Source organism: Drosophila innubila, assembly GCF_004354385.1.
Source record: "Drosophila innubila isolate TH190305 chromosome 2R unlocalized genomic scaffold, UK_Dinn_1.0 1_C_2R, whole genome shotgun sequence".
Taxonomy (NCBI): domain Eukaryota; kingdom Metazoa; phylum Arthropoda; class Insecta; order Diptera; family Drosophilidae; genus Drosophila; species Drosophila innubila.
Window position 1 is genome coordinate 22,749,171 of NW_022995374.1, and position 14,940 is coordinate 22,764,110.

General features: G+C 38.9%; 2 protein-coding genes across 2 annotated transcripts; both read left to right on the forward strand.

The window, feature by feature from the left end:
• The first annotated feature begins 4,248 nt into the window (after positions 1 to 4,248).
• LOC117784726 (cuticle protein 16.5-like) lies at positions 4,249 to 4,807 on the forward strand. Its single transcript, XM_034622534.1, has 2 exons — positions 4,249 to 4,329; positions 4,398 to 4,807. The coding sequence occupies exons 1-2, from the start codon at positions 4,288 to 4,290 to the stop codon at positions 4,695 to 4,697; spliced, it is 342 nt and encodes a 113-aa protein (XP_034478425.1). The 5' UTR covers positions 4,249 to 4,287; the 3' UTR covers positions 4,698 to 4,807.
• A 4,763-nt stretch (positions 4,808 to 9,570) lies between these two features.
• LOC117783852 lies at positions 9,571 to 11,418 on the forward strand. Its single transcript, XM_034621404.1, has 3 exons — positions 9,571 to 10,685; positions 10,742 to 10,950; positions 11,012 to 11,418. Exons 1-3 carry the CDS (start codon positions 9,633 to 9,635, stop codon positions 11,250 to 11,252), a joined length of 1,503 nt encoding a protein of 500 aa, XP_034477295.1. The 5' UTR covers positions 9,571 to 9,632; the 3' UTR covers positions 11,253 to 11,418.
• The last annotated feature ends 3,522 nt before the right edge of the window (positions 11,419 to 14,940 follow it).

Sequence of the window (14,940 nt, forward strand, 5' to 3'; positions counted from 1 at the left end):
TCATTTAAATAAGATGCCTCCACAACTCTTATTTCAAGGACGAACTGTCTTCACTTAGCTCAGCTTTAAGTGCCTCCATTTGATGCAGCCTGCGAGTGTTTAACAAGTCGTGCAATAAAAAAGAAGCAGCTTTTGCCACTGCCACACGTTCCTCGGCGTCCTTTGCCTCGTATTATTAGCTGGTCTTTGCCAGGCGAAGCGTGGCAAGTCTTCAAAATCAAATGCCAAAAATAATGCAATAAAAATAGCTTTCAAAATATTTTGCAATACTCATGTAAAGGACAACGCAATTTTTATTGCCGGCCAATCCCCATTCAGAAAGGAAGCTGCCGGTTTCTTTCTTTTCTTATTTCATTTTTTAAGCAAGCACTTCCTTTTTTTTTTTTTTTTTGGTATTCAGAAAGCAATTGGCTGACTGAGCTGCCGCCTTTCCGGATGCTTAGCTTAATGGGCATGCAGATTTCTTAGCCACAACCTTAAAGTGCCCCCTCTTGCGTGGCACGACCTAGGTCAACTTGTTAATAAGCCAACGACCGAACCGGTCTGCAACTGGACTTAGCATCGGTTACCTTTAATTGATTTGCTGCCGCTAGCAACAACAACAATAACCACATTGAGTAGCCTTTGGTCTTGTGTCGCTTCCACTTTACATTCGCTCGGCACTCACCCCTTTTTGGAATGGACTCATTCGACACCCTTGTACAGACTTTTTTATACCCATTACGATTGTGTTCATTGTTGTTGTTTCTGCTGCTCCTGTGGCTGAAACCGAAACTGACCTTTGACGTCGACCCGCTGCCCATTCATTTGTTCGTGCGGTCAGTCGGTCGGTCGCCCTCGTCATACGAATGCCCGAATACCCAGTCCACACTCATTCAAAGTCGTCATGGACATTGAGTGACCTTTACTTGTCAACCGTTACCCCTTCTTACCCCGTCTATTACTGCCTGCTTTTCCGTTTTACTTTAATCGCATTCGTGTTGTGGGTCAATTCCTGATCAAGTTGTTATTTGTAGCGATAATTATTTCATAACTTCTGAATAGGTGCAAAGTGCTTGAAGAGAGGGATGGTCTGGGTTTCTTCAAGGCCGGTTTGCTAGGACCAGGAAGAAATTATAATTTTCAAAATTGAATTTAAAGATATAAGTACCAGTTAAGGTCATAATAATTATTCAAATTTTAATCTGTTGTGTTCAGATATCTTAAAACTTTTCTCTCTAAATATTTCCAATCAAACTGAGAAGCTTCTACGTACATATGTATATTATGTATCTCATTTTACTGCGTGAACTCAATTATTTTGTCACGTTCCCAGCATTTTCACGAGTTATTACAAATTTACGAGCAGATGCATTAATTCGATGCCCCCATGTCTATAAGCATAAGCATAATCAAGTGAAATTGCGATGTTTTAGCCGAATCGAAACGTAGCGAGTGCCACAGCTAAAGATACGAATACAAAGACAAATATAGTAAAGATGCAGATACATTTACTGATACATATATCTATAATTCGCTCGACCTGGCAAGTCAGTTGTCTGGCATATGTTGCCAGTTGCCAGTTGGAGTCAGATACTCAGTTAAGGTCGGAGTATTTAGATCAGGTAACATTATACAGTGTAATCGCTTTACAGACGGCCGTTGCACGTTTTGTGCAAATTGTTGCTGCATGCCAGACATGCGACTGGGGCAGCTCCACGCTCCATATTCTACTCCCCAACTTGCCCCAACGTGTTGCACTCAAATGAGGCATTCTTTCATGCATGCTGTGGCCACGCTTTGCGCCACATTTTATTCGCAATGCTCCAAAAAATTGACCTTGTAAGATTGCAAATTGGCCGAATAACTTGTATATGAGGATAGAGTTCTTATAGAATATTATTTTAGTAAGATATCTAGTTAAAAGTGCGTAAAAGTTCTGGGACTTTTTTTGAATTTATAAATTAAATGAAGTGCTTTAAGCTGGTTACAAAAAAAAGTCTCTTAATTCTTAGTTCTTTTAATGATAAATAAATAAATCTTTAGCGTTTGGATATTATTACCTTCTCTGATATTGTTATTAGAATTAATAGAGATACCATAATGGTCTTATTAGATTTCATTTGAAATTGGTACACTGAAATCTTGTCCCTAAGAATTGTAGTGTATGATGTAAGCACACATTTCCACACACACTGCCAGCCAAATCTCAGCATATTTTAGCAGCATGTTGTGCGTGTTATCTCATATAGTGTCACCCACCGCAAGCAACACCCCGAGGCCCTGCCCACAGTAACAACAACAATGACAACAACAAGATAAATGACATCAATTGACTTCATTAGCAGTAAATGTCAAATGTTCAACGCGTCGCAGCGTTGCAAGTGTGGCACAGCAGCTGGGCCTCCTGTTATGTTTATAACAACAAACAAAATAGCAAAGACTTCCCCCTCCCCCGATTGGTAAATCCACCATCCCCCATCGAACATTGCCAAAAATCCGGTAAGCGCAGTTTCTTAGTGGTTTTCTTGATGGGGCGGAAGAAAAAAAAAGAATTTGCATACGCATTTTGCTTGCATCGTTTGGTAGTCAGGCGGAGGGGTGGGACCGAGGAAGAAGAAGGCAGTGACTCCATTACGGGTTTGGGACACACAATGAAACCATCAAAATCCAATGAAATAAAATAAAATTCCAATAAAAACATTTTGGCAAAAGGCAAAATGCGACTTGCGAAATGCGGGCGAGTTTAGCATGAGGGTGTTGTGGTGTACCGAAGGGGTGTTAGGGGGTGCTGAGGGGTGTCTTTGCTTTTTGGTTCTCGGTGTTGACATGCGGTGAAAGTGTGCGAAAGTGTGTCTGTGTGTGTGCAGCCAACCAAAAGCTGTGCACACACACACACACACACACACACACACACACACCCACTTGACTGTCCCCTTTGGCAGACGTGTGCGTGGGATTTGCAAAATTTTCGCAATGTCGTGGAAAACCCACTGGAAAAACAGTTTTTCTTTGTCCTGCTGCTGATGTTGGCTGTTCTGGTTTCTGTTTGCCTTTTGCCCTTGTTAGCGGTTTCTGCTCGGCGACTCTGCTAAACTGTCAAATGCGTGAAATGTCAACATGTCACTTGCTCTGGTCCTCAGAAGACAGGGAAACGGGAAGAAAGAATAGCAGAAGGGGGCGGAGGTAGAGAACTCGACTTTTGATTGGTGCAATCGACTGCACAGTAATCGATCTTGATATACTTAGATAGAAGAGCTTTCATCGCTTGGCTAATCTATTCGGTGGAAATTTAACGGAGATCTTACTATTTTAAATAGAAAGAAATTTCATTGCATTTTTTTGTACGGTAATGGCATACTACGTTTTATTTTACACTGAAAAGAAGACCAACTCTGAAATCAAGAACATTCATCTTAAATTATTTGCAGAGTACTTTTCCAAAAATCGCAGTTCTTAAAACAAGAATAAAAACACTAAATTGTTAGGAAAGTATTACAACTAAAAACACGCAGTAAAATAGCATTTATTAAGCTACCAATCCAGAATAAAATGTATATGTATCAAAATAAAACAATACAAAAATCATAAATTTAAACATCTCCTTTATTTTCTATTATTTCTTGAAATAAATTGTAAGAACATATATTCTTAAAATAAGTCTAATTTAAAATGTTCTCAAAACCAAGTTGTGTTTTCTTTAAGATTTTTATGTTTTCGACATTTCTTTTAGACTAAAATTCTTAGTTTTGAGACCAAAATCTTGATTTTATAACATTTCTTTTATCAGCATATAAAATCCACAGATCGATTAAGATCTTATAAAGTTTAATTTAGTGACAATTATTAAATAAGTTGTTATTGCAAGTTAGGTAGGCCCATTCTATAATCTATGCTTGAAATAAAAAAATCCAGCTATACACACGAAGTGATCAAAATTAATATCTTAACAATGAAGCCAAATTTCTTTGTATAAAAGTATAATTATCTACGACTACTCCACATATAAAATGATAGCAGTAGACTCAAAGAGCTCAAAATGTGAAAAAAAAAATAATAATTAATCCATTTGATACGCCTGCGTTGACAATTACTCGACAATTATTAGGCAAGCTAAAGATAATTCCAAGTGCTGTGACAGCATCCGCATTTTTTGTATAAAAAAATACTCATTGCGTTCGTATTGTGTTCTAGTTCAGATTTTAAGCCGCAAAACTTGTTTCTGCTCGCTGTTCACCTACGCAATTGAAACGTTATTAACCTGGCTATAAAAGCGTCGCATTAACTGGCCAACAGCATCAGTCGTTGATGAATCAACAAAGCAAACCAAACCAATCAAACAACATGCAAGTAAGTGTGAGCCTCGACAGTTGCTCCTGATCTCAGTTTCTGATCTTTGAATTTTTTCTGATTTTCAGTACCTCATCTGCTTGGCTCTCTGTGTGGCTGTTGCCCAGGCTGGCTTCCTGGCTTCACCTGTCACCACCTACGCCGCAGCTCCTGCCTTTGCTCCAGTGGCCACCTACTCGGCTGCTGCTCCTGTGGCCACCTACTCGGCTGCTGCCTTCCCCGCAGCCTATTCCGCTTACACCCGCTCTGTGTACAGTGCCCCCGCATATGCTGCACCTGTGACCACCTACACAGCTCCGGCTTATACTGCTCCGATCACCACATATGCTGCTCCCGCTATCGTCAGCCCCTTCCTGAAGAAGAAGTAAAGAGAACACTTCTCCTAAGTCGTATTCCCAAATTCTTTCCCTTTCGAAAACTTGTTTCCACAATCAATTTTTAAATGACACCTGAATAAAAACTTAAATATCTAATACTATTGGAATGAATATTTTTAAGTAAAACCAAATCCTATGGGAAGTTTAGCTAAAAACCATAAGTTTTCATCAAACTAAAAGATAGTATAGTTTTTGAAATAATTATAGAAATTTTTCAAACCTACATGCGATTATTTCATATTTCATTTCATAGTAATGACTCTCATTGAATATAAAAATCTCATAAGAAATTTCTGTAAATTGCCAAAATCTTAAAAATACGTGTGTTATATTCCCGAACTGTCAAATTAAGAGTCTGATTGAGGTGGAAGTCTCCTACGAAGTTTCTACAAGCTTGCTTATTTGGATATTTCACAAAATCTCAGAACCAGAATTGGAGTAGTTTTTGTAAGCTTGGAGTTCCACTGAACGTGGGCGTTAAGCGACCAATCACACGGATTAATTGCTTGGCGATAAGGAACGTTTTCCAGACTACCAGCAGTTCGGGAGTGTGGCCTTTGCGAGCTGGCGAACGCGCGTGCTCAAATAAATCATTTCTAAGACACGGCGCAGGCAGCCAGAGGGAAGCAGACACTCGTTGGGCAATCCATGGCGATCTCATTTCAAGTGCAAAAGTGCCGCAAGTGGCAAAAGACTACCAGGCCGAAAAGGTGACTGCCACAACAATTGTGGGTGTAACAAATTCGCCGTCAAATCGCGACCAAATCGCAAACGACCAGCGAACACACAAGACAGAAACGGACTTCAGACGCCCGACTCCCGACTCCCGACTTGGACTCGGACCCAACGCGAATCTACAACATCCCAGCTCGTATGTGGCATGGGGCATGGGGCATGGGGCAGCGGGTACAGCGATCGCTTCTCACACAGCCGAATTGCCAAAGTGAAAGCCGCTCCATTTGCTGCAAGGATGAAGAGGGGGAGAAGTCTGACTCTTGGCAAGGATTACAATTTAGACACCGGAAAACAATGAAATTGACAGCGCATAAGCTTTGGGCGATCATCTGCTCAACCATTTAGTGGATATTTGTTGAGAATTCTTTGCGGCGCTGTCTTATTATCAATCTTGAAGTGGGAAGTGTTTTGGAAACAGGGTTGCCAGGCTATGTCATGAAATAAATACATTTGTAAACGATTAGATAAGTCTCACTTATTTAAATGAATTCTTTACATTAGAAAGGATCTATTTTTTTGCTACAAAGCGGTTATGAAATTCGAAATCCACAATGAATTCTAAGAAGAATTGCCAAGAAACCATATGTCTAAAATCAATATCCAGCTTCCACTTTTTTCGAGGAAGGTTTTCAAGTGTTCTGTATGGCATAAAAATCTGTTAGGTAAAATTTACCTAAAAAATAAAAAATAATAAATAAACCCACATATAGAGGCCGAATTATAATGAATTAAGAGATAAGAATTTCTTGGCGGTCTTAACTAATTTTTTTAAATTGAATTTTAAACCTAAGCACTTTTGTCAAGTTTCAATATAAAAGTTAATTTTGCATTAATTTTAAAATTCAATTGAAAAGAGCCCGCCAACTTATTCTTATCTCTAAATTTATCATAAATAGCCCTCTATTTTAGTTTTTAATTTGTTTTTGTTTTAGAGTTAAGTCAAACCTTACAGACAATTATCAATATATCATAAAATATATTTATAACTTCTCTGTAAAAAGTGGAAGCTCGATATTGATTTCAGACCTATGGTTTCTTGGGTAATTGTTCTTAGAATTCATCGCAGATTACGAATTTTATAGCCGCTTTGTGCATTTTTTTTACTCTATACAAATTGATCCACTGTAATATACATATATACGTTATGTTAGGTAACTGTTTTAGCAACAACAAAAAATGAACTTAAATATAAATGTTTTAATTTTATTTCACCTAAATTTTATGAATATATTTATTAAGTCCTATAAAGTAAAAACGATAGTTTTTAAATATTAAGTCTAAATGCAACGTGAAATATACATTTTAATAATGGTTTAAAATAATAAGCTAGAAAACCGCATCAATTATTTTTTTAATAGTTAGACCCAAATTTCACAATTACTAAAGTAACTATAGAAATAAACACCAAATTTTCATAAATTGTTTTATTTTAGATTGTTTTTTAGTATTTATGAGTTTTAAGCTGCATTGGCAACCCTGTTCCACTCTTTGTACATTGCCAGGAAGCATCGGCAACGAGCTACACTCCGCTACACTGCGAGTGGAGCCACAAGAATCACTTGCAAAGTGTTGCCCCAAAATGCCGCACGAACACCGTTCAATTGCATTTAAGAAGCCAAATGACCTCCGGCACCCTCCAAGCACAAGAGTGTAAAGGGGAAAGAGCGCTCACTTACTCACTTATTCACAACTCAATGCCTGCTTAGCCAAGACAAGCTTAGTCAGGCCTTGGTCACTTGGCCAGTTAGAGGGCAACCAAGTGGAGCTAACAAGGCTTTCTGCAACTGCTGCCAACAGTGCTGCCACTTCCCCCAGTCATGCAGTCCCCACCTAGTTGGCTTTACTACTGCTATGTATGTATTTATGTATGTGGTTATAACGCATACAAATATTATTATATTTAAGCCTAGACTGAGTCTCATTTCGTGCCAGGCATCGATTCCTGCAGTCTGATATCATCACAACACCGAACGGCAACCTCGCACGCGCAACATCTTGGACTGCAGCTCTGGGATGTGGATGTGGTTGTGGCTGTGGATATGGAATTACTTGAAGCTTGGCTGAAATTACAGGCTTTGAATTCCATGAGCTACAGCTGCGTAGTTATGGCCATGTTTGTCTATTGTCTGTTTAATGTCGTGTTTCCTTCTTTTTATTTGGCATCTCTTTCCTTGTAAGTGTTTTCCCAAATTCGTTAAATTGCACGTGAGATCCATTGATAAGTAGCGTATACTCCATGTGATCTAATGCTGACGGCTGTGCAGTAAATTCGACATAATATCCATTATATTTTCAAATTGACTTGTAGCTAATACATATGTAATGAAATTTGAGACCGAATCGTGTCCGAACCCAATGCTAAGTTTGTTTTAAGTAAAACTGAGTTGTTAGTTAGTCGTTAGACCCGAATTGGATAAATGTGTTGGTTTTTAAATATATATAGGACATATTATTCAAAAAAACTGGGTAAGATTTAATATATATATGTTCGTTTTACATTCAGCATTATTACCTTAGTACTTATTATTTATTTTAATTATTTTAACTTATCTAAATATCCTCACCCTCATTATATGTTCTCGTTCTTACCGTATTTACATGCAATAATACAAAATTAACATTAGTAGAGGCTATAAATAAATATAAAAATTCGCGACGCAGATGAAGATGAATAGCACGATGGCACAGTGGGATAAGTTTGTAGTTCCATCAGTTGAAATAGATATATTTCATATAACGATTGTTATAATGTATACTACATGCCACGGTACCTAATATGGGAAGACAAAGAATTTGAAAAGGTGAGTAAAAAAGAAATTGAAAAATCCTTCACCTTCGTTAATACAAATGACGCCCCGAGAGACCAGGGAAACCTGGGGAAGAGACTCAACTAAACAACAGTCTGCACACGCACACGCACAATAACAACAACAATAACAACAACAACAACAACAGCAAGAAGAATGGATAAGAAACGTCCCGGATATGTTCCAACGGAAGCTGAGAAAGTAGCAAAGTCCACAATGAAGAAGAAGAAGAAGAAGCGAAAAAGGAAGAAAAAAAATCATTTACATGTGGCGGGGGAGAATGCGTGAAGGGATGATTATTAAATGGGTGGCATGTTTAACTATAAAACGGGAGCGGATGAGGACAAGGGTGGGTGCCAATGAAGGACAGCTCGGGATTTGCATGTGCGCTCAAGAAGATGCCGTGGGGACTGTGTTCCGGACTCTGCACTGGAATGAGCACAGACAGGGGGTCTCAAGTTGTTCGACTGAATGGACATGAAGGAGGCTGGGCAAGCGGAGGAGTTGGACAGGCTATTGGTGTGACAAGCAGCTGCTATGGGTATAAGACGTGTGCGGGGCTCTTTCTACGTAAGTGCGCCACTTGAAACCGCCTTAAAGTGTGTACTGGATGGCCTGGCCAGGAGTAGAAACATCAGGCACTGAATTATGCAAAAGATTTACGCGCTGCTTCGAGGGACTCCGAAACTTTTTTGTGGGCGTTATCCCATACCATACCGCCATTTGCCGTCACATTGCATAAACTTTGGAGCCGGACGCCAAACGCATGTGACAGTCATACACTCAGATCCAGCCAGATATACGTTGAGTAGAAAATTGCTTGGAGCCCACTGTGCGACAGTTGGAATAGACTGTCGCTGGGCGCTTGTCAGAAACAAAACAACCAAAATTTGTTTCTCAAGCCACCAAAGCTCACAGGATTACACAGAAATGTTCTCAGCAGGCCTATGGCCAACTGGCAGGACATTTCTGGGAATTTATTTGAAGAAGCGGAGTAGTTAATCATTTTTTCCGAGAGAAAAAGAGTGAGAACGAATATTTTGATTTAGGGGAAAGATCAAAAACAACTGGGAATAGTATTCGTACAAGAGAATAAACAGCTTTTTAGCATTCTTATAAGCTTACTCTTAAGGACAAGTTATCTGAAAGCTTTTCAGGAATATTTTTGGGCTAAAAGTTAAGCTTTCGTAGACTGATTGTCGTACTGTCTTTCTTTAATTAAACTTTCCCAATAAACAAAATTTCACACCGTACACATTTTTAATGTCATCTAGAACTCCTAAAAATCTACTTACATATTTAGGAACAATCTGTTTATTGTTTTTCATAGAGCTTTTTTGATGTCAGTTTGTTTTGAGCATATTCAAAATTCGACGTAGACGAAATGGACGAGGAGACCGATAATGAGACGGAAGTCGAACTAATTTCATTACTAGATAAACTCAATGAGGAGAAAGAAGAGTATTCGATAGAAGAGTACTTTAAATTAAAGAAAGAGAGATGGGAAATAGACCTGCAAGTTGAAAAGGAAAAACGATTAGATCGAGAAGAAAGTGAAAAAATGGTGGCAATAAACTATAAAGAGGAAAAATATATGCAAGCAATTGTGGCATATCTCAATCAAATGCTGTTAAGGGAAAGAATTGATGCACAAGATAATGGATACCCTCGAACTAAATGGCTGCAAAAACTGAACGATGACATGGACGTGCTAAAAGAAGAAAGACGAGAGAAAGTTATAGGCTTAAAGCTGATGTGCCCTATTACGGAAATGAAAAGCCGCTCGGAAACCGAGTTCTTCAACAAGCCCGTGAATTTACGTGAACTGATCTCTCTAAAGTTTCCTCAACAGCAATTGGAGGATCTAATACTGCCACCAGAGTTTCCATGGGATCCACAAATGATGTCCACGAGAATTCATTATACCAAAGCACTTTTTCAAATGTTTCGAGAAAATATTCGACCGACAGTCGGTGTTGTAACCGATAGCAAGCAACTCTACTGCCATAGCATGCTGTTGGCTCTAATCTCCGAATATTTCCATCAACTTCCAAGTTGTCCGTTGATATATTTGCCACCGTGCATCATCTCATCGGAGGACTTTGTAAGGGTCTACCGTTGGATGCTCGAACCATTGACAAACTTGACTCTCAGACAAATGATGGAATTAACTCGTGCTGCTCATTACTTGAAAATTAAGGAATTGCACAGTCAATGCTGGAAATTAATATTCGATTCATTGAAATCGATTGACAAAATCTTTGCTGTCTACACAGTTGCCAAGAAGGTTTGCGTTTTCTTTGAGAAGCAACTATCGCCATACTTGATCCGCATTTGGTTGCCATTTGCAGGAAGCAGCGAATTTGTGAATCTTGATTACGACAAAATTTACAGTCTGTTTAAAATGGATATGATAGCTGTCAACACGGAAATCGAAGTGGGTTACAAATTACAAATTTCTTTCTTCGTATTGCAATATAACCGATTTTTTAGATCCTTTATTCTCTCTTCTTGTGGTTGGACTATGACTGGGAGTCACGGAAATGTCATACTTTGGATCTCATTAAGCTCGTACACTTTGACATGATGCCCTATTTATTTCTCATCACCTTTGATAGACGCACCGATGGTCCGCCAGCTCTCAAATTTCTTTCTCAATCCTTGGCAATACAGAAACTAATCCGTGAAAATATAGACAAATTGTGAGTATCATTATGTGAGTAATAGTCACCAGTCTTCGGAAATCATCTCCTTCTTTTTTAGAAAAAGAAAACCTGATAGATATAAGGGCGCCATTAACAATCATAGACGTCATTGGATCTACGATTCAGGTTGCAAATATCATCATAGTCAGGCTTGCAACAGGTTGCGATTTGTAAGCTACGATGATTTCATAGAATACATTGAATTTCTTCAAGCATCTGGACATCCCTGTGGTCATCGCATTAAACTCTCCAGTGATTCGGATATTGCCTGTTGCAAGCCACGAAATGCTTCTAAATGACGACGCCTCTGGGATCTAATTTTATTTTAACAACTCTAACATAGTCTGTATAACATTTCCATTCTTAAATGTCATATAGTCTTCTTTTTTAGCGCTAATTCAATTATTTGTATCTATCTATCAGTATCTACTTTCTTAAATAAAATTGGGAGTTAATAACAGCTAACTGCAGTCCTGAATATATTTTAAGCTAGGAAATATTAAAGTTGTGAAAATAAACTGAAGAGCTACATTCGGAAATAATGCTTTTAATGAATCTGCAACGAATTTTTTTAATAACTAAATATCATACTCTCAGATATTGTAAAGATTTCCCAATTTATGATTACGAATTCAGCTTCAGAACTTATTATCAAGTTATTTGCCAAGACAAACTGTTTTATTTTACTTGAGTTTACTTTTTCCCATATTAATATTCAGACAATTATGCAGTACAATCAAGAGAAACCCAATCACTCAATTTTTAAGCAATATGGCGCCTAGCGGTCAAATGGCAATAAAAAATCAATATTGCTCTCGAACTCAGACAGAGGTAAGTCAGAAGAGAGAAGGATAGAGATCCCAGTCTGATCCCAGATTCGTGAACTTAAATACATTGCAAATAAATCGCATGCGATAGAAATGAGCATTGAATTCTATTAAAAGGAATATGCAAAATATAAAAAATAAAAGGAGAAACTCTTTGATCCAAGCCGCATGCAAAGCTAAAGCAGCTGAAGTGTCCCGAATCCAATGGACAGACACTGGACGAGTGGACGAGTAGACGAGGCAGGTAGAAGCCACAGGCAACATCAGTAGGGGCGAAAATCGTTGAAATATTTCAATTAACTTAAAGTGCGCCGCCGAGTAGAAAGACTTGGATGATCTGGAGATGGGTTGAAGACGAGGATGGGTAGCTGACTGAGGTTGAGACTGAGACCGAGACTGAAAACTAAAGTCTGGAGACTGGAGACTGGAGGCTGGCGACTTTGCGGCTCTGGCGTCGGACAATAAACAATGTTTTGACAAATCGCTGAAAATTGAGTGCGCAAAATTATTATTTTCAATTTAAAAATCAAATGCAGCTACCCAGAACAAGAACAGGAACAAGACGCAGACTATCCAACCGATTGGCAGTCGTGTGTAGGAACGCATTCGACAATATATGGGTATTAAATTTGCCGCCTTGGCATGCCCCATGGCTCACGGGTTGCTAATGATTGCAAATTAAGAATTTAATATCGACATGGGCACTCCAATGGAGAGTCGACGGCATGTGAGTATGGAGTATCGATCCATACCTTCTGCAGCATGTGGTTATAAATTCACTAGGAAATTGCCCTGGCTTGCACTAGTTCCCATTATACTAAATCAGTTAAAACGACTTGGATGAGGATTAAGACTAGGACTGGGGACTGAGGACTGAAGACTGGGAACTGGGGATTGGAAACTGGGGATTGGTACTTCTTTTGGGTGTTTGACCTTTGGAATAGTTTCACGCCTAGCTGTTGGACCAATGGGCCAATGGGCCGCCCACTTCAATCAAATTTTTTGATTGGATTGTTTCGGAAGCAAGTCGTCATTAAATCAAATATCATAATTATATAAACAGCTAACGTGCGGGAGAAAGGTCTTTCGAATCGGGTTACAACGGTCTGACTTTTGATTAAAATCTGTTTCCACTGGGATCTGGGCAACTTGGGGGCAAATTGCGATTGCCTCCACTGACTAGGAAGCTGCCAGAATGTTCACACATTCACCACAGTTAGAGCAGTTGCTTCTTGTCAGCTGGGCAGAAGAAGTGCCAGCAAATCAGTGGGTAAACTAAACGTTAACGTTAACCTGATTATGGGTATTAGAGCCTATAAGAAAGTGCCTCGAAAGCCAACTCAGGCATTGCGTTGCACGTTCCACAACGCAGTCAACTGATGTGGCAGCTCCAGCTCCAGCTTCAGCTTCCAGCATCAGCTTCTCCAGCTCCACTGATCCGTGGCGTGAACTATTCAAGTGTAAGAGAGTACACATTATAATGCTGATTATAATCAGCAGCCAGCAAAGTTGAATGAATCTGGGAGGGATCCCGTTGGCCAAACAATGACGAGCAAAACGCAACTGCAGCTCATTAGCTGGCTAACTGTAAAGGAAAGTGCCGGGCATCCTGGAAAATCAATAAAATTAAAGAAAAAACTCACGAGTAAACCAAAGAAAAATGCTTCAGCTCTAGAAGAATAAAATTTTTCTCTCTCTCATACACACACACACACCGACACACACACACACACACAGAGCGAGAGCACATGCTAATGAGAGGAATGAACTGGAGAAATATCCCCAAGTCTGAGAACGCCATTGTCAACTTAGCTACTTTCTATGTAATGGGCAAGAAACGAACTTCTCCAAATGAAGAGCTCAGACGGCATCTTGTGATTAGTAATAAAAAAATTTGAGGGGTTGCATTTTTAAAGTATATAAAAACTCTTAAAATGTCCCAAGCAAATTCTTGACAGCTAATAAATGCTAAATGCCTAAAGCTAGACCACGAATTGATAAGTAAAAGTAATTATAATTATATAATCAATAAAATTAACCTAAGTAGTTTTATATAAATTAATGAAGGAACATCTCAAAAGAATAATATTCTTTGTGAGTACAATCAAATTCTAACTCACTTTATAAAAATTCCTATTTACGAACATTACTTAAGAGTTTGTCAAATTTAAACTAAGAAACCTTTGAAATGGTTTTGTCTATTTCTTTTATTAGAAAAGACACGTTTCTCAGCAACAACAATAGCTATAACAAAAGCGCTCTCAATTTTTTGAAGTTTCTTCTCAACAGAATAATAATAGCTGTAAGTGTGTGTGTGTGTGTGAATCTAAGGGAGCCTTTGTTAGATGTTAATTGTGAATATGCAAATGGGAATCGGCAATGCATACACTCTTATAGCTCGTACGAGTATTCGTATACCTATTCGGATTCGAAATCGTATTCGCATTTGTATTTTGTACTCGCATTTGAAATCAAAAGTGCGTGCGGCTGTTCATGTGTGTATCTGTATCTGTAAATGTATGTGCGTCATGAGGGAACACCGAGACGTATGTACATACATACACAAAAAGGACATTGCGTCCCTTATTCCGCAAGGCACACACACAAAAGCAAGCTCTGTAAATAAAAACGAGAAAAAATTACGGGCTGTAATTATGCAAATTAGTTTCTAGAGTTTGCGACAGAGTCAGATGCCTTGGCTAGAACCAGGACGAATACAAACAAGTTTTCGTTATTTAAAAAGTACTATATCGAAACGAAAAATCTTCCAAAAAATTTGTAGATATATTTGTATTTGTGTATATTTTTTTTGTTTTTGCATACAAGGAGTAGAACACGCACACTCATTAATTTTCATCAATGAGCCGAACGGAACTGAGCCGCGGCTTAGAGCAGCGAATGTGAATTTTTGCATATACGAGGATACGCATCCTGCCAGCGAGCCAATGACAGCGCCAGGATCTCTCGAATGGGCTGCGCATCATTAATTTTTAGAGCTTAGCCAGATGACAAGCGCAGCACACACACACACACACAGGCTAGATGAGCCGAGGCCCAGGACGAGAAGGAGTACGAGAATAAGTACGAGTCCGGGCACCTCGAGGCTAACTCTCCGCTTGACGCTTCACTGGCAAATCCAATAAAAAAGCAGCAGAGCGCA

Coding starts and splice junctions, on each gene's coding strand:
- LOC117784726 (XM_034622534.1), top strand. CDS start 4,288: ATGAATCAACAAAGCAAACCAAACCAATCAAACAACATGCAA. Junction 4,330..4,397: donor ACCAATCAAACAACATGCAA/GTAAGTGTGAGC, acceptor TCTGATTTTCAG/TACCTCATCTGCTTGGCTCT.
- LOC117783852 (XM_034621404.1), top strand. CDS start 9,633: ATGGACGAGGAGACCGATAATGAGACGGAAGTCGAACTAATTTCATTA. Junction 10,686..10,741: donor CTGTCAACACGGAAATCGAA/GTGGGTTACAAA, acceptor CCGATTTTTTAG/ATCCTTTATTCTCTCTTCTT. Junction 10,951..11,011: donor CGTGAAAATATAGACAAATT/GTGAGTATCATT, acceptor CTTCTTTTTTAG/AAAAAGAAAACCTGATAGAT.